An 18,901-nucleotide genomic window follows, 5' to 3' on the forward strand; every position below is an offset into this window, starting at 1 on the left:
TGATGAGGACCAAAGAGAAAAACTGCTACTTGGACCTTCAAATTTTCTGACTCCAAACCCGAAGCAAAACAATTCTCCACACTTTAATTTGATAAAGGATGTGCTAAACCAAAGGCCCCAACTTGAAAAGGTAAAACCAAAAAAGTTTTTCAACTTTGAAATGTTGGCAAAGACCCCCTGGTAAGGTGTCTGTTTCATAACCAAAGATCATGAGATTCAAACCCCATCCATGCCTGGCCCTAGAAAGTACAAATTCACAGGAGAGGTGTTCTAGCAAGTGACTAAAAACACAGGCTTGGCAGCCAAACAGGTTTGTGTTTAAATCCTGGCCTTGTCACTAAAATCAAATGTCCTTGAGGAAACTGCTTAGCTAAAACCTTAGTTTTGTTATCAGTCAAATGGAGATGTTAATGGTACCCGTTTCTTAGTGTTGTTGAAGAGATTAAATGAGATAATCAATGATGCCAAAGGAGAAGAAGACAAATGGAGCTCTGGAAGAATGATTAATCTCTCCCAGAAAGTGGCTAGCATCCTCTCTGATACATGGGCCCTCAGCCATGGGGACCAACTGATGATATTCCTGCCCCCAGCACCAGAAACCTACTGGAGCTGCCTGGCCTGGGTGCGACTGGGTAAGACATGGGAGAGGAGCCCCTGGGACAGAGGCTCCTATGGGATTCCAGTCTCAGTCATTCACAGAATGGAGAGATGGTAAAAGGATGTCCATCTGATGCCTGAATTCTTCCCATTGTGTGGGGGTCTATAAACAGGCCTAAGGTTTCATCTCAGCTCCACGAACTGCCACTTTTGTAATATCATCCCTCTCTGAGCCTCAGTTTCCTTATTTGTGAAATGGGCACAGTAATAGAGTCAGACATATGTGTTTTTGTGAGACTAAAACACAAATTATCCATAGAGAGTGCTTAACTACCTTGTAGGCCATTTATCACCGCAAGGAAATCTTAGCCTCTGAGAGGCTCCAAAATAGAAATATTTTGTGGAATTAGGAGGTTCCTAGGAAACTCAAAGCACATGTTCCCTGGAGGTTTCCCATGAAGTGTTTGCCATTATAAGTTCCCACAAATGGCTCAGCCTATTGCTTTTGCCTGAGAATAGGCTTGTAGTTAAAAAACAAAAAACCCTAAAGAGCATTCAAAGAGCAGGTATCCTTGAGAATGCCAGGTGTGGGAGGCACAAAGAAGACAAGACAGGAGTGAGCCACACCACGGCTCAACAGAAGCCCTTGAGTACTTCAGGAAGTAAGTCCTATTTTTTGAAGGCCCTATGCTTGGAGGCTCATCTTTGCCATGTAGTTCCCAAGAGTTGGGGTGCCTGAGGTAGCTCACAATCCCCTCAGTCCTCTGGGACAACTTCTGTATTATGAGATCCTCCTGACTGTGGGTCACCACACCTGGAGTGGGGTTTCTTGTGAGACTGTGTCTCTGCCTCTCCTGTTTCCATATATTTTGTCCTTTTATCCTTATTTTACAGACACAGCTAAGCTATCTTTCAGATCCTTTTCAGAGGGAATTGTTCCATAAGCAGCTGTTGAATTCTTGTGTTCATGGGAGGAGGTGAGTTCAGGCCCCTCCCATGCTGCCATCTTGACCCCAGCTCCACAGTCCATACTCTAAACCACATGTGAAATAATACATTTTTAAAACCACTCTTTGGGCAAATAGCAATGATACGTTTCTTCTGAACGTGTATTCTGAAATGTTATCAAAAGTCCATAGAATGAAAATCACTGAGCAAGAAGCTGGAGCTAAGGATGACTGAGACAAAGTTCGACCCTCAGAGGGGCTGAAACACTCCTAGGGGAGATGCGATCGAGGAAGGAGCAATTTAATGCAATCAGGAAGGTCCTCGGTAAATTGACAAGGAGTTCAGAAGGAAAAGAAACTCCCTTCAGCTAGAAAATCAGGAAAGGATGCTGCAAGGAGGTAGCACAACATGCATATTCCCACTGCAAAGAAGCCACTCTGGGGGACTATACCTTTGTTTTCATTGTATTGCTTCTGCTTACGGGGCACCTGGGTGGCGCAGTCGGTTAAGCGTCCGACTTCAGCCAGGTCACGATCTCGCGGTCTGGGAGTTCGAGCCCCGCGTCGGGCTCTGGGCTGATGATGGCTCAGAGCCTGGAGCCTGTTTCCGATTCTGTGTCTCCCTCTCTCTCTGCCCCTCCCCCGTTCATGCTCTGTCTCTCTCTGTCCCAAAAATAAATAAACGTTGAAAAAAAATTAAAAAAAAATAGTTTAGGACGATACTTTGGGAAAGGGTCACCAAGGAAAGCAGCGTCATTACTCTAAACTTTCCTTTTTTATTCAAAAGTATACTTCCCAGTATGAGATTTCAATATCCCACTTTGAATCATGGATAGAACAACTACACAAAAGATCAACCAGGAAATAGGAGAGTTGAACAACACTACAAAACAACTATGTTGATTCAAAGTGAATAAAAGTTTTTTTTTTTTTTTTTTTTTTAATTTTAGAGAGAAGGGAGAAGACTTTCATTTAAGCCCAAGTTAAAATAGCCACCCAGGATACAAAATCTTCACAAAGAAGAGACTTCCCTGAGGAAGGAACAGTCAGTGCAGGACTACATATGTTTTTTTCACATGAAGTGTCATAAATCATCATGGCCAATGACATTCCAGAAAGTTACAGACTTTATCTCATGTCTTAGTATCCGCAAGGCTGTATGACTTTAATCTTATGGAAACCAGGGACATGTTTTTCTTGTTCTTTATGTTTGAAATGCTCCTTTTTGGTTATTTTTATTTTTATTTTTTGAAGCTTTCAATTTTTTATTTTTTAAAAAAAATATTAGAGAAGGAGGAGCCAAACCATAAGAGACTCTTAAAAACTGAGAAAAAACTGAGGGTTGATGGGGGGTGGGAGGGAGGGAAAGTGGGTGGTGGGCATTGAGGAGGGCACCTGTTGGGATGAGCGCTGGGTGTTGTATGGAAACCAAGTTGACAATAAATTTCATATTTAAAACATACTAAAAAATGAAAAAAATGTAAAAAAAAAGGTGAAATTGACAACAGTTAAAAGCCGTCATTCTGACCATTTTAAAATGGACAATCCAGTGGCTTTTTTTATACTCCTGATGTTGCACAACTATTACCACTAAGTCTAAAATATTATTATCATTCTGAGAAGAAAGCCCATATCCCAATTCCTCCCACGCCAATTCCCTGGCAACCACTAAATCTACTTATGTCTCTTGGTTCTGCCTGTTCTGGAGGTTTCATATAAATGGAATTATACAAGACATGGACTTTTGCTTCTCTCACTTAGCACAATGTTCTTGAAGTTCATCTACACATGTGACAGTACTGCATGGCTTTTGATGACTAGACAATATCCCCTTGTACGGTTTTACCACCTTTGATGTATCTGGTCACCAGTTGATGAACAACTGGGTTGTTTCCACATTTCAGGAATTGTGAATAGTGCTCCTATGAACATTTATGTAGAAGTTTTTGTGGGAATACATGTCTTCAATTCTCTTGGGTTTATAGCTTGGAATTTTAACTTATTTAAGTTTTTAACTTATTAAGAAATTGCCAAACTGTTTTCCAGAGTAGCCGTACCATTTCACATTTCCACAAGCAGTGTTTGAAAGTTCTGATTTCTCTACATCTTTGCCAACGTTGATTTTTTTCCTTCCAGGATTTTATTTAAAATCCTTTAATGTTTATTTATTTTTGATAGAGAAAGAGAGAGAGAGACAGAGCATGAGCGGGGGAGGGGCAGAGAGAGAGGGAGACACAGAATCCCAAGCAGGCTCCAGGCTCCCAGCTGTCAACACAGAGCCTGACGCGGGGCTTGAACTCACAGCTTGCGAGTTCGTGACCTGAGCCAAAGTCGGACGCTCAACCGACTGAGCCACCCAGGCGCCCCTCCTTCCAAGATTTTCTTTAAATCCAACTTAGTTAACATGTAGTGTAGTACTGGTTGCAGGAGTAGAATTTAGTGATTCATCACTTACACATAACAGCCAGCGGTCATCACAAGTGGGCTCCTTAATGCCCATCAGCCATTTAGCCCATCCCCCCAACCACTTCCCATCCACCAATACTCAGTTTGTTCTCTATAGTTAGAAGTCTCTCAGGGTTTGCCTCCCTCGCTGTTTTTATCTTATTTTTCCTTCCCTTCCCCTACGTTCATCTGTTTTATTTCTTATATTCCACATGTGAGTGAAATCATATATTTGTCTTTCTCTGACTGACTTATTTTACTTATGAACTAGTTCATAAACTACTTCCATCCATGTCTTTGCAAATGGCAAGATTTCATTCTTTCTGTAGTCTGAGTAATATTCCATTATATACATATACACCGATTCTTCATTATCCATTCATTGTTCAATGGACATTTGGGCTCCACCCATACTTTGGCTGTTGAGGCAATGCTGCTATAAACATCGGGGTGCATGTATCCTTTTGAATTGGTATTTTTGTATTCTTTGGGTGAATACCTAGTACTGCAATTGCTGAATTGTAGGGCAGTTCTATTTTTAACTTTTTAAAAATGTTCATTTGAGAATGAGTGTGTGTATGTGATCGGGGGTGGGGGCAGGGGCAGAGAGAGGCGGGGGGAGACAGAGAATCCCAAGCAGGATCAATGCTGTCAGCGTGGAACCTGAGGCAGGGCTCAATCTCATGAACCATGAGATAAAGACCTTAGCTGAAATCAAGAGTTGAATGCTTAACTGAATGAGCCACCCAGGTGCTCCTATTTTAACTTTTTGAGGACCCTCCATGCTGTTTTCAAGAATGGCTGCAGCAGTTTGCATTTCCACCAACAGTGCAAGAGGGTTCTTCTTTCTCTACACCCTTGCCAACACTCGTTGTTTCTTGTGCTCTGGCAACCATCAGTTTTGAACAGGGACTCTTTTTATTGTCCTTAAGATATTTCCATCTGAGACACAAAAGACAAAGGGGGGAGGTGTGGCCAAGGCCCACACTGGTACACCAGATGCTTTTCCAAAACCAATAGGTCTGTAATAGGGTATGGAAGCTTTAGTATAAGACAGACATTGTCATCATCAGTTGCTCCCAGAAATATTCTAATTCTCCAAGCTTGTGAAATCAAGGGAAGCCTCTGCTTGACATAATCATAGAACAGCCTGGGGCAGACAGATGTACACTGCATGTGCCAGTCACATAATAGTCCCCAAATATGTGATAAATGGATGGAAGAAACACTATCGAACAGCCAGAAGAAAAGAGGAAGGAATTTTTGTGTTCAGTGCAAATCCAGGATCCACAGCAATGGCTATTTTCACACAAGAGGCACCAACATAGAGGAAGTTTCCACAACCCCCTTGCATCACACAGTTTCAAAATCAGGCTGCATTTCAAATAGCAATTAATCTGACACCTACCCATGTAAATTATTGACCGCTTGAGAGGAAAAGGTAATGGCAACAATGCTCAGAGGGCTCAGAGTCGATTTCTACCAAAGCTGCTATTTGGTTGCTGGCCCAACGGAGAGGTGATAGCCTAGAAGGCTAGTACTGAAAGAGATCTCATGTGCCTGCCAGGATGGTTAAGGTAATGGTATTTACTTTAAAGATATGATTGAAGCCTTCTCGTTTGCCATTTTCAGGAATCACCTTTATGCCTGGAACCCTTCAGCTGACTGTCAAGGACATTTTCTATCAATCATACACATCTAAGTCCCAGGGCATGGTAGTCAATGAGGCTATGGCCCCACTTGTGGATCTTGTTGTGTCCAACTATGCCCCCTTGAAGACCAATCTCTTGGTATCAGATAAGAGCTATGATGGGTGGTTAAATTTCAAGGAGTTGATTCACTGAATGGGCACTAAAAACAAGATGCTGAAATAAAGAAAATGTCTATTTTGGAAGATGAGATGATGTGTGAGACGTGTTAATGTAACTTGGGTGGTGTAAAAGGAGAGACAGGGAAGCTGGACAGCAATTTCTAATCCTGCATCCAGAGTACTCCCCTACACAAGATTTATGAACTGTCTTGTTACTTCTCAGTCTGAGTGGAAGGTCACATCTCCTGATTCATCCCTAAGTATTCCTTCTGGGAGACAACCAATAAAGAGCTGATAAAAATATGAAGGATCAGGAAGCATATTAAAAACAAGGAACACTCATCCTCACCAGTAAGTGGGAGAAATACTTATTAGAACAATGGGATGATGCCACATCCACCCTCAGGTAAGCCAAAAATTGAGTTTGAACGCTATAAGCGTGGTCTCTAGATGTAGACCCTGAGCTTGTCTCATCCTGGAAATGCAGTTAGATCAGCACCAAATCATTCTGAACAGCTAGCAAAGAGATTTGAACATTAAGACAATAATCTGCATCACTTGAGCCACAGAACATGGCAGGTATGTGGTGTGGATAGGTGAACTGCTGGAGAGAAAAGCCGGGGAGGGGAGGGAGCTGTTTGTGGAGAGAGAGGACGGAGAAAAGGAAAGGGGGAGAGTGCAGCCCACGGGGATGGTGCAAGAAAAGCACTCCCCTGAACGTAGCTGGAGAGAAAGAGAGAGAAAGTGAAAACACCTGCAGGGGACTGGACAAGAAATCTGTGAAACCACACGAACAAATTTGGAAAGACCATGGATACCTGGAGATTAAAGAACATCCTACTATAGAATGAACGGGTTAACCAAGAAAATAAAGAGGAAATATAAAAGTACATGGAAGCCAATGAAAATGAAAACATGACAGCCCCAAACCTCTGGAATGCAAGAAAGGCAGTCATAAGAGCAAGTATATAGCAATCCAGGCCTTCTTAAAGAAGGAAGAACGGTCTCAAATACACAATGTAACCTTACACCTAAAGGAGCTGGAGAAAGAAGAGCAAATAAAGCCCAAAACCAGCTGAAGAAGGGAAATAATAAATATTAGGGCAGAAATCAATGATATTGATTTTAAAAAAAGAAGTAGAACCGATCAACTAATCCGGAAGAGGGTCCTTTGAAAGAATGAACAAAATAGATACACCCCTAGCCAGACTGATCAAAAAGAAAATGGAAAGGACCCAAATAAATGAAATCATGAATGAAAGAGGAGATATCACAACAAACACCACATAAATACAAACAATAAGGGGGGAATACTGTGAGCAATTATATGCCAACAAATTGGGCAATCTGGAAGAAATGGAAAAATTCCTAGAAACATAAAACTACCAAAACTGAAACAGGAAGAAAGAGAAAACCTGAACAGACCCATCACCAGGAAAGAAATTGAATCTGTAATCAAAAATCTCCCAACAAAGAGTCCAGGGCCAGATGGCTTTCCAGAGGAATTCTACCAAACATTTAAAGAAGACTCACCACCTATTCCTTTGAAGGTGTTCCAAAAACTAGAAATGGAAGGAAAACTTTCAAACGAATTCTACAAGGCCAGCATTACCTTGATTCCAAAACTGGACAAAGACCCCACTTAAAAGGAGAACTACAAATCAGTTTCCCTGATGAACATGGTTGCAACAGTTCTCAACAAGATACTAGCCAACCAGATCCAAAAACACATTAAAATAATTATTCCCCACAATCAAGTGGGATTGATCCTGGGATGCAAGACTGGTTCAATATCCACAAATTAATCAATGTGATATCTGACATTAATAAAAGAGAGGATAAGAACCACATGGTCCTCTCAATAGAGGTTCCTGAAAGCATGTGACAAAATATGGCACCCTTTTTAAATAAAAACTTTCCAGAAAGCAGGGATAGAAGGATCATACCTCAAGATCATAAAGGTCACACCGCTAATATCATCTTCAATGGGGAAAAAATGAGAGCTTTCTCCCCTAAAGTCATGAACTCCACAAGGAGGTCCATTCTCATCACTGTTATTACAGAGGGTTGGAATTCCTAGCCTCAGCAGTCAGACAACGAAAAAAAATTAAAGGCATCCAAATCGGCAAGGAGGAAGTCAAAATTTCACTCTTTGTAGACACCATGGTAATCTACGTGGAAAACCCGAAAGACTCCATCAAAAAACTGTTAGAACTTATACATGAATTCAGCAAGGTTGAAGGATATAAAATCAACGTACAGAAATCAGTTGCATTGCTATACACCAACAATGAAGCAGCAGAAAGCGAAATCAAGGAATTGATCCCACTTAAACTTGCACCAAAAAAGATAAAATACCTAGGGATAAACCTAACCAAAGGGGTGAAAAATGGATACACTGAAAACTACAGAAACTTAGGAAAGAAACTGAAGAAGACACAAGAAAATGGAAAACCATCCCGTGGAGTGGAAGAACAATTTAACAGTTGTTAAAATGTCAATAATACTCAAAGCAATCTACACGTTCAGTGCAATCCTTATCAAAATAACACCAGCAACAGAAATGGATAGATCATCTAGACACACGGTCAATAAAGAAACAAGGGCCCTGAATGATACATTGGATCAGATGGACTTGACAGATATATTTAGAACTCTGCATCCCAAAGCAACAGACTAGACTTTCTTCTCGAGTGCACATGGAACATTCTCCAAGATAGATCACATACTGGGTCACAAAACAGCCCTTCATAAGTTTACAAGAATTGAAATTATACCATGCATACTTTCACACCACAATGCTATGAAGCTTGAAATCAACCACAGGAAAAAGTCTGGAAAACCTCCAAAAGCATGGAGGTTAAAGAATACCCTACTGACGAATGAGTGGGTCAACCAGGCAATTAGAGAAGAAATTTAAAAATATATGGAAACAAACGAAAATGAAAATACAACAATCCAAACGCTTTGGGACGCAGCGAAGGCAGTCCTGAGAGGAAAATACATTGCAATCCAGGCCTATCTCAAGAAACAAGAAAAATCCCAAAACCAAAATCTAACAGCACACCTAAAGGAAATAGAAACAGAACAGCAAAGGCAGCCTCAACCCAGCAGAAGAAGAGAAATAATAAAGATCAGAGCAGAAATAAACAATATAGAATCTAACAAAACTGTAGAGCACATCAACAAAACCAAGAGTTGGTTTTTTGAAAAAATAAACAAAATTGACAAACCTCTAGCCAGGCTTCTCAAAAAGAAAAGAGAGATGAGCCAAATAGATCAAATCATGAATGAAAATGGAATTATTACAACCAATCCCTCAGAGAAACAAACAATTATCAGGGAATACTATGAAAAATTATATGCCAACAAATTGGACAACCTGGAAGAAATGGACAAATTCCTGAACACCCACACTCTTCCAAAACTCAATCAGGAGGAAATAGAAAGCTTGAACAGACCCATAACCAGCGAAGAAACTGAATCGGTTATCAAAAATCTCCCAACAAATAAGAGTCCAGGACCAGATGGCTTCCCAGGGGAGTTCTACCAGACGTTTAAAGCAGAGATAATACCTATCCTTCTCAAGCTATTCCAAGAAATAGAAGGGGAAGGAAAACTTCCAGACTCATTCTATGAAGCCAGTATTACTTTGATTCCTAAACCAGACAGAGACCCAGTAAAAAAAGAGAACTACAGGCCAACATCCCTGATGAATATGGATGCAAAAATTCTCAATAAGATCCTAGCAAATCGAATTCAACGGCATATAAAAAGAATTATTCACCATGACCAAGTGGGATTCATTCCTGGGATGCAGGGCTGGTTCAACATTTGCAAATCAATCAACGTGATACATCACATTAACAAAAAAAAAGAGAAGAACCATATGATCCTGTCAATCGATGCAGAAAAGGCCTTTGACAAAATCCAGCACCCTTTCTTCATAAAAACCCTTGAGAAAGTCGGGATAGAAGGAACATACTTACACATCATAAAAGCCATTTATGAAAAGCCCACAGCTAACATCATCCTCAACGGGGAAAAACTGAGAGCTTTTTCCCTCAGATCAGGAACACGACAGGGATGCCCACTCTCACCGCTGTTGTTTAACATAGTGTTGGAAGTTCTAGCATCAGCAAGCAGACAACAAAAGGAAATCAAAGGCATCAAAACTGGCAAAGATGAAGTCAAGCTTTCGCTTTTTGCAGATGACATGATATTATACATGGAAAATCCGATAGACTCCACCAAAAGTCTGCTAGAACTGATACATGAATTCAGCAAAGTTGCAGGATACAAAATCAATGTACAGAAATCAGTTGCATTCTTATACACTAACAATGAAGCAACAGAAAGACAAATAAAGAAACTGATCCCATTCACAATTGCACCAAGAAGCATAAAATATCTAGGAATAAATCTAACCAAAGATGTAAAAGATCTGTATGCTGAAAACTATAGAAAACGTATGAAGGTAATTGAAGAAGATTTAAAGAAATGGAAAGACATTCCCTGCTCATGGATTGGAAGAATAAATCTTGTCAAAATGTCAATACTACCCAAAGCTATCTACACATTCAATGCAATCCCAATCAAAATTGCACCAGCATTCTTCTCAAAACTAGAACAAGCAATCCTAAAATTCATATGGAACCACAAAAGGCCCCGAATAGCCAAAGGAATTTTGAAGAAGACCAAAGCAGGAGGCATCACAATCCCAGACTTTAGCCTCTACTACAAAGCTGTCATCATCAAGACAGCATGGTATTGGCACAAAAACAGACACATAGACCAATGGAATAGAATAGAAACCCCAGAACTAGACCCACAAACGGATGGACAAATATTTGGTCAAAGGTCATTTTGGATGCATCTGAGAATGTGCGTTTGCATGAGATGACCACTGACAGTCAAGAGACTGAGTACATTGTGCTCCATCATTCGGGTGGGCCTCGTCTAATCAGTTGAAGGCATGTACAGACCAAAAGGCTGACCCTCTCTTGAGTAAAAAGGAATTTTCCTGCCTGACAGCCTTCAAACTGGGGTGTCAGTTCTGCTGATTTCAGACTTCCTAATGGCAAGTGCACATAATGTATCTCTCTCTCTCTATCTCTCTATATGTATATGTATATACCTAGATATAGATAGGTATAGATATAGATATAGATATCTCCTATAGGTCCTGTTTCTCTGGGGAACCCTAATACAGGTACCTCACTAAAGAAACTATACTTTTCCTTGCTATCACTCGTCCCAGTTCAGAACAATTAGGTTGAAACATTGCCATTTTTACCGTCAAAGATGATTGAATATTGACAATTTCATAAGGTTCCATTTAGTGTCAATTTCTTTCAAGATTTACTTGTGTGTTACTTGTCTCGAGCCATTTGAGTGTTAGTTCTTTGAGTGCAGGGATTGTGTCTGTACTGTCACTATTATAGCTCTCAAAACAGTGCTAGGTATGCCATAGGTGCTCAATAAATACCTATTAAATGAATATGTGAATGGGTGAATGAATGAATGAATGAATAAAGAGTGAATGAAAGAGATACTTTCTTTTGTAAACTGGGATGTCAGAAACCAGAATTCCTCTGTGCCAGATGCTGCTCTAGGCACTGTGGACAGTAATGTAAAGAGACAGATCATCAAGTAGCAAACCAGGAAATTAACAAGTTAATTTTAGGCTGTAATGTGAAATGAAGCAAGTAACACCAAGCGATGGGCTGGAGTGGGTGGGGGGGGGGGGGAGGCTGTGGTAACTGAGCCTGGGTCATCAGGGATGGCTTCTCAGAGAAGGCGACACTGGAGCGGAGACCTCAATGGCGAGGAAGCCAGCATGTGAGGTCTGGTGGAGGAGAATTCGAGCCAAGCCAATACGACAGCTCCAAGGTAGCAATGAGCTTGGCATATTTGAGGAACAAAAAGAGAATACGGCGTTCCTTCACTTTCCGATTACGGCGAGCAAATAAAAGACCCCAACATTCCCAAACAGAGCTCAGAACCTCCTCATCTTGCTTCAGAGCTTCCAGGAGTCCCGAGGTCTAAACTGTGTTCTGACATTTAAACACTTGACTAGGATTCCGGAGCATTTCCTCTTGTATCAGAAGCATCTTTTAGTCTTTCAAGAACGCAAGGGTTGTGGGAATGAGGTACCTTTCTGGAGCGGTGGTTACACAGGTACAGGCAAAGCTCCTCAAACCACACTTAAAACGTGTGCCTTTTATCGTGCAACGTATACCCCACTGAAGGTGACTGCTAAAATGCAAGGACTCCATTGCCCAAAGAGAAGTAACCTGCCATGAAAAACGATATAGAGAGACTACTCCATGGGCAACAAGATGTGCCTGCAAGGGTTTCTCCAAGCTGGGGAGCTGGTGAAAGCCAGAAGGTAACCACAGACATGCGGGATAAAGGGGAAGCAGAAAGAAGAGAGAAGAGGCAAAAGAAGGGAAGACATTTATCATTTGAGGCCACTTCTTTAAAAGAGACTCCAAACAAATAAAAATACAAAAAATAAATAGAAGGGACTCCGGCTCGTCTGAAGCATGTTTGAAAAGCACCCGGGACACTGTGCTGTGTAATGTGCCACTTGGATTTCTGATTCTGTTTGAAGGTGGGCAAAACAATGGCATGTGTTCCCTCCTGGCCTCGAGTGTATGGAGCTTCCTACAGGCATTCCTGCCCCCAAGGTCATTTCTCATCAATGCCTCCTCAAAGGGCACTGGCCCTGCCAGGGGCAGATGCAGGAAACACTCCTGGTCTTGATCTTCCAGCGGCTCCTTGAACTGGCCTCCCTGCATGTGTTGCCATTTGCAGAACCGTAAGCACTTCTTTGCGATCTGAGAGCATGTAAGTCCTGCACGTGTCCACTCAAAGGCCGTGCAGCCTAGTGGTCAAGGACCTGTGCTCTGGCCTCAGACTGTCCCGGTTGGAAGCCTGACTCCTCCACTCCCCAGGGCCTTGTTCATCCTCACGGAAAGCAATCCGTGCCTCTTCAAAGGCACACTGTCCTAAGGCCTGCCTCAGTGGGGCAGGACCTGAAATTAAAGGAGAATTTATACCCAAGCTCACAGCAAAATAGCAGGCTGGACAAGGGTTCTTTCATAACACCCAGGCCAACACTTTGCAAGGTATTCAATGTGGCCATACCTGGGTCTTCTCTCCTATTCTGAACCTGTCACCCTCCGCTGCTTAACCCTGAAGGACTTAGGAGCCTTGACCAATGTCACACAGCTAAAAACATATAACAGAGCCAGAGCTAGGTACCGAGTTTCAGACTACAACATTTACCCCTTTGGCAGGTCAGGGGTAGAAAATTCCAATCATAAGGGTGATGGCAAAGGGGTAAAAGTTGCTGAGCAGTGACCATAAAGAGGTCCTGTGCTAAGGGCCTCCCAAGCCCAGTCTCAGTGAAACCCTCGCACAAGCCTACGACATAGGGATCACCATGGTCGCAATTTACAGACAAGAACCTAAAACTCAGAGAGGTGAAGTCCCTTTCCCAAGGCCACACAACTCTTAAGTGGCCACGCTGGATGGAATCTCCGGCCATCTGACTCGGGGTGGGCCTGACTGCGTCTCCAGGCACTGCAGGGACCAGCACTAAGGGAACTGGGTGGGGGTGGAGACGGAGGAGAACCTGAGAGCTTCCTAAAGAGGGAAGTCACCCCCGGGAGGCAACCAACAGCTTCCTTGGGAAAATGCACGTCTGGTGTTGTCGGTTCTACCAATTTCTCAAGAGAAGTCAGCAATTGGGATTTCTATGTGAAATCTCCTTGGTTCTAAGTTGGGTTTCAAACACAATACATAACAGACACTGAAGAAATTTTACAGCCCAGACGCAGTGAGCCTTGACTGGATCCGAGTTTGGAAGCCCAAGCTCCAGAGGACATTTCTGGCATGACCAGGACAATGCTACCGTGATTGGCTATTTGATGGTATTAGAGTTTCTGTCCTGCTTCTTGAGTGCGATCCTGGGATTGTGTTGTGTGGGAGAATGTCCTTGCTCTTAGGCGATCCACGCTGAAGTATTTAGGGAGAAAGGGAGAGGGCAAAGGAAAATACAGAGTGGGTGCTAAAGCAGATATGACAAGATACTCATAATTGCGTGGCCTAGATTAGTAACTCTCAACTGGGGGTGATTCTACCCCCGGATGACATGTGGCTATGAATGAGGACATTTTTTTTTAACTCACAGCTGGGTTGTCAGGGGGGTGCTACTGGCACTTAGTGGGGGGAGTCGAAGCAGGCTGCCAGACACACTACGATGCACAGAACAGCCCCCCCCAAACCGAGAATGAGCCGGCCCCAATGGCAGTCGTACCGGGAGTGAAAAACCCTAAAGACATTTTTATCCTTCTTTCAAGTTTTGTCTTTTGTATGTGTAAAATGTTTCACAGTAAAAAAAAAGAGAGAGAGAGAGAAAGAAACTTAAAATTAAGAATACATAAATAGTGGTGCCTGGGTGGCTCAGTTGGTTGGGCCTCTGACTTCAGCCTAGGTCATGATCTCTCCGTTCCCGGGATCGAGCCCTGTGTTGGGCTCTGTGCTGACAGCTCAGAGCCTGGAGCTTGTTTCAGATTCTGTGTCTCCCTCTGTCTCTCCCTCTGCCCCTCCCCTGCTCATGCTCTGTCTCTCTCTCTCTCAAAAATAAACATGCATTGGGGCGCCTGGGTGGCGCAGTCGGTTAAGCGTCCGACTTCAGCCAGGTCACGATCTCGCGGTCCGTGAGTTCGAGCCTCGCGTCGGGCTCTGGGCTGATGGCTCAGAGCCTGGAGCCTGTTTCCGATTCTGTGTCTCCCTCTCTCTCTGCCCCTCCCCCGTTCATGCTCTGTCTCTCTCTGTCCCAAAAATAAATAAATGTTGAAAAAAAAAATAAACATGCATTAAAAAAAAATACATATATAGCAATACCTTGCAGACCAAACCAGTAACCACAGCTGGTTACCCTGGGTAACCACAGCCAGCCACTGTTTGCAGTCACTTGTTCCCATACATAGTGGCAGAATATAAGGCTGCTGTGGCTGATGGATGAGGGTCTCTGAATATCTTCCTATGTCATGGGCAAGACCCCCGCATGCCCATGGATTTCACAGGTCCTGGAATTAGCAACTTTCCCATTTTCAAGTCCCAGTCAGCCCAAAAAGGAGCAGCCAACATGCCCACGATTCTGGGTCTGAAAACTGACATCACGAAGGCCTCTTCTGGGATACCACAATGCCACGGGTCACGAGGAGCAGCTGGTGACATGGGGCTGCTTTCCGATGAAATGAGAATGAACCCTTCATCTCAGTGACCCGCATAGCCCAAGACAAAATAAATTAAGAGGCTGTGGCCGAGATGGTAATTTCACCCGGAAGCTCTCAGGTAGCTGGGTGTATGCCACCCGGGTACCCCCTGACCTGTGGCTGGGACTTGAAATGGTTAATTGCATACACAGAGCACCATGCATTTCGACGGTCCTGGGGGCAGCCCCCAGCACCACAATAACACAAATACACAAAGCAGAAATACGTGCAGAAAACACACAAACAAATGCACATAAGAGAGTGACATTGGATTTAATGCATCCATCTCCAAGACTGTAAAATAGTCCCAAACTCAAGAACAGTCTTCCTTAAACATGTAGGCCACTTTTGAGGAGCCATTCAGGGAGGCTGCTACATGCGGATTTCTGGGGCTCATCCCAGACCTTTGCTGACCCGGAATCTTTCCCTTTCTGGACAGAACACAAGAATATGCATTCTAGGAAGCTGCCCACCCCCACCCAATGCTCACTCAAACTGAAAACACACTTGAAATCAGGGGGCTGGGGACTGCAGTTTTATAACTAACAGGGTGACCTCGGAGAAGCCACCCAACCTGAGCCATGATTTTGTCATCTATAAGTGGGAACTGATAGCACCTGTCTCCTAAGGTGCTCATGCACACTAAAGGAGTGTTTACACACACATGCAATCAAGTACACACACACACACACACACACACACACACACACACACACACACACACACACACCTCTCTCTAGTGCAGTGCCTGGCAAATGTTCTTTCCTTTTCAGTAATAGTAACTGGCCAGGCACTGGAAAGCCTAGAGACCTTAACAGAAGTACAAAGACTCAGCAACCCTAGAGATTGTGATCTAAATTGCCTAGGGCGGGCCCCTAGCAAGAGGGTTGTTTTGTTTTGTTTTTTAAAGCACTCCAGGTGGTCCTAAACAGCAGCTGGGGTTGAAAACCACACCTGGGAAACTGCCAATAAAATTCAACTATCCTTTCTCTTCAAGAGAATGTACTCCATGGCATTCTGGAATTTCCAAACTGTGTACCAGGAGAGTCTTGTGTCCAGGCTCTTTGAGAAGTGTGGATGCCCAGAGATTCCACATGCAACCAGCCCTTTGGTGGTCCCTGAAGAAGTGGCTGCAACCAACTAAGCTGGGGGGATTCTTTCTCCAGACAGAGCTGCAAGGTGGCAAGACAGGAATAAGATTCCCTCCTGAGCCCTCAGGTCTGCGGTGGAGCTCTGTCTCAACAGGAATACCCAGATCACACAGAGCCTGAAGATCACACATCACCTTCCCCCTCTGCAGGCCAAAGGGAGCCGCCCACCCTTAGCTCAGCTCCCACCTTCCCACCTCCCCTTCTCCCGCCTTTCCTACCCTCCTTCACCCCCCACCCAAACACCCAGGAGGGCTCCTGGAAGCGCTGGTTTGCAAGGGAAAGGCTCAGTGGATACTTCAGCAGAGGAATTAATATGAATCTGCAAGGCAGCCTACCTATGCCTGAGGGACTCTCTCCCTACCAAGGCCACACCCTTTGCCTGCCACAGTCCTGCCTCCCTAGTCTTCCTTCACCTTAACACAGACCCAGGGAACCTACAGGGACTGGCTGGGACTGCAGGAAGTGAAACTCCTGCCTGTGGGGCTGGGGACAGGGCATCTTGGAGGTGCAGGAGGTGGGCGGGGCCAGCGTGTTACTCTCTCAGTTGGTCAGAGTTTCCTGAATCCTCTCCAAGCTAACTTTTGTGCTTCAAGACCCCAACATCCACCCACACCTCCCTGCTGACCCAAACCAAGAGGAATTTCCTCACCTCTTGCCCCAAATCCCTCCCCTCTGGAGGGGAAAAAAAATCATCGGATACTCTGCGTATAAATAGAAAATAATTACTAGTGAGGTGGTCATGCTCCTCCGCCTATTTTGGGTGGGTCTCTTTGTTGAGGTTTTTTAGGCAGGCGCACCCAGTTCCTGCATCCACAGGAGCACACATGGGCCCCCGCCTGAGGTGTGGGGAGGGTGTGTGCCTGTGTGTAGGGGGTTGGGGGGGGGCACATGGCGACCCCGTTGCCCACACTCGGCAAGATCCAGCTAGCTACCGCCCAGCCACCCAGCTGTTCCAAGACCGCCAGTCGCTCTCCAACCCTGCCCGCCCAGACCTCCTGCCAACCCTGGCCTGCATCGCGTCTGGGGGCTGCTTCCCAGTGGCTGCGCCCTCTGCCTCCAAAGTTACTGGGTTGTGCGAATCAACTTAGACACTTTTTAAAAGGCAAAGGAAAATCGCTCCATTAATCCCCAAATGCCTTCTCCCATCTGCTGCACTCTCAATCACTAGGACTTGCCTAATGCAAGTTGAGGGAAAGTTGAAGAATCAGTGGGGCAGGAGGGTGGCTCCCGCCCTTGGAGTCCTCGCCAACCCCTGCAAGGGGCGCAGCGCGGGGAGGAATCCCTGGCCCCCAGCAGGGAGAAGTGGCGACAGCGGAAAGCGGGCAGGGGTCCGGGTGGCGGGGAGGCAACCAAGGTCCCAATTCCAGGAACCTGGCAGCTCAGGGAGAGAGAGAAGAGGCCGCTCCAGGCAAGGCTTTTCTTCTCGTCCTCCCTCTCTCTCTCCACCTCCCTCGCTTCTTTTTCGCGACCCTTAGGAGTTGTAGGAGGCACACACTGCTTCCCTCCCTCACACGTGCCGCCCTTCCTTTTCGGGCCGCCTGCCCTGTTTACCTAGAAGCTGGCATCTGGAATCAGAGGGGTAGACCCCTCGCCAAAACCCAAGACTCCGGGGCCGTGGGCTCCCGGGCTGTGTGTGTCTCAGATCCGCTTGAATCCTAGGTGGGAAAGGGCAGCGAGACGGTGAGGGGTGGTGCAGAGACCACCCCCTACATACACACACGCGCTCAAGTCCACACCTGTGCGGAGCCCAGCGCCCCTTCTCTGCCCTTGGAGCCGAAATTGGCTGCCCAGGCGACCTCCGCCAGCGGAGATGGGGGTTGGGGGGGGGGAGCGCCATTGCCCAAGGAAAGGTGGAGAGGGAAGAGAAGGGAGAGCGGCGCCTGGAGGGGAGGCGAAGGAGTTGGGTGGAGGGGAGGCAGCCTACCCTGACTTGGCTTCCTTTGCCGCCGGTGCGCTTTCTCCAGCCCCAGCTTGGTGAAGATGCCTACAAGCATGACGGCCAGCACCCCGCACATGATGTAAAGGATCCGGTTGGTCTTGTCCTTCGTGGGGTGGTGCAGGGGGCCGTCCTTGCGCGCTGGAGGCTTGCGGGTGTTGAGCCACAGCGGAATGTCAGAGTTGGTGCAGGTGCTCTGGTTCAGTCGCCGCTTCTTAACACGTGCAGCAGAATCGCAAGTCACAAGTCCCTCAGCGGAAGATGAAGTCGCCCGAGGAACAATTGAACGGCTGGTCCCACTCGTCCCTGATATCGAAGTAGCCCCGGCAGAAGTTCGGCGTGGGCGCTCGGGTAGGGGACGCGTCCCAGACCCCCGCGCCCTCGCTGGCCTCTTCCGAGGCGGCCCCCAGAGCGGCTGCACGCCCCCCTCCCCGCGCCAGCACTACCACGCAGCCCAGCTGAGCCAGCTGCCCGGGCGCCGCTCGCTCCTGCACCCGGCACACGCGGGCGCACAGCTCGGTAAGGAAGCTGCCGAGAAGCAGCCGGAGGACGCTACGAATCATGTCTCCCAGCCTGGGCTCGGCCGGCCGCCTCTCCAGGCGCGGACGAAGCTCCCGAGGCTGTTGCCGGGGGCTGCGAGCCGCCGCCAGCCGCACAGGAAGGGAGAGGCGCGGGGCGCTCGTGGTGGGCGGCCCCTGCGCTGGGCTCAGCCCGCTTTCACCTCC

General features: G+C 45.7%; 2 protein-coding genes across 20 annotated transcripts in view; both read right to left on the reverse strand.

Moving 5' to 3' along the window:
- Nucleotides 1-18,854, reverse strand: part of LOC123384114 (protein shisa-9A-like) — a 36,091-nt gene extending 17,237 nt beyond the window's left edge. The window contains 2 exon segments of the mRNA XM_045053173.1: nt 18,165-18,396; nt 18,398-18,854. Coding sequence (XP_044909108.1) covers nt 18,165-18,396; nt 18,398-18,739 — 574 coding nt within the window. The 5' untranslated portion in view covers nt 18,740-18,854.
- The window catches only part of LOC123384112 (extensin-like), a 239,517-nt gene that overhangs the window by 25,090 nt on the left and 195,526 nt on the right, over nt 1-18,901 (reverse strand). The gene's annotated exons all lie outside the window — the stretch shown is intronic.

The sequence above is a fragment of the Felis catus genome, chromosome A2, assembly GCF_018350175.1.
Source record: "Felis catus isolate Fca126 chromosome A2, F.catus_Fca126_mat1.0, whole genome shotgun sequence".
NCBI lineage: Eukaryota > Metazoa > Chordata > Mammalia > Carnivora > Felidae > Felis > Felis catus.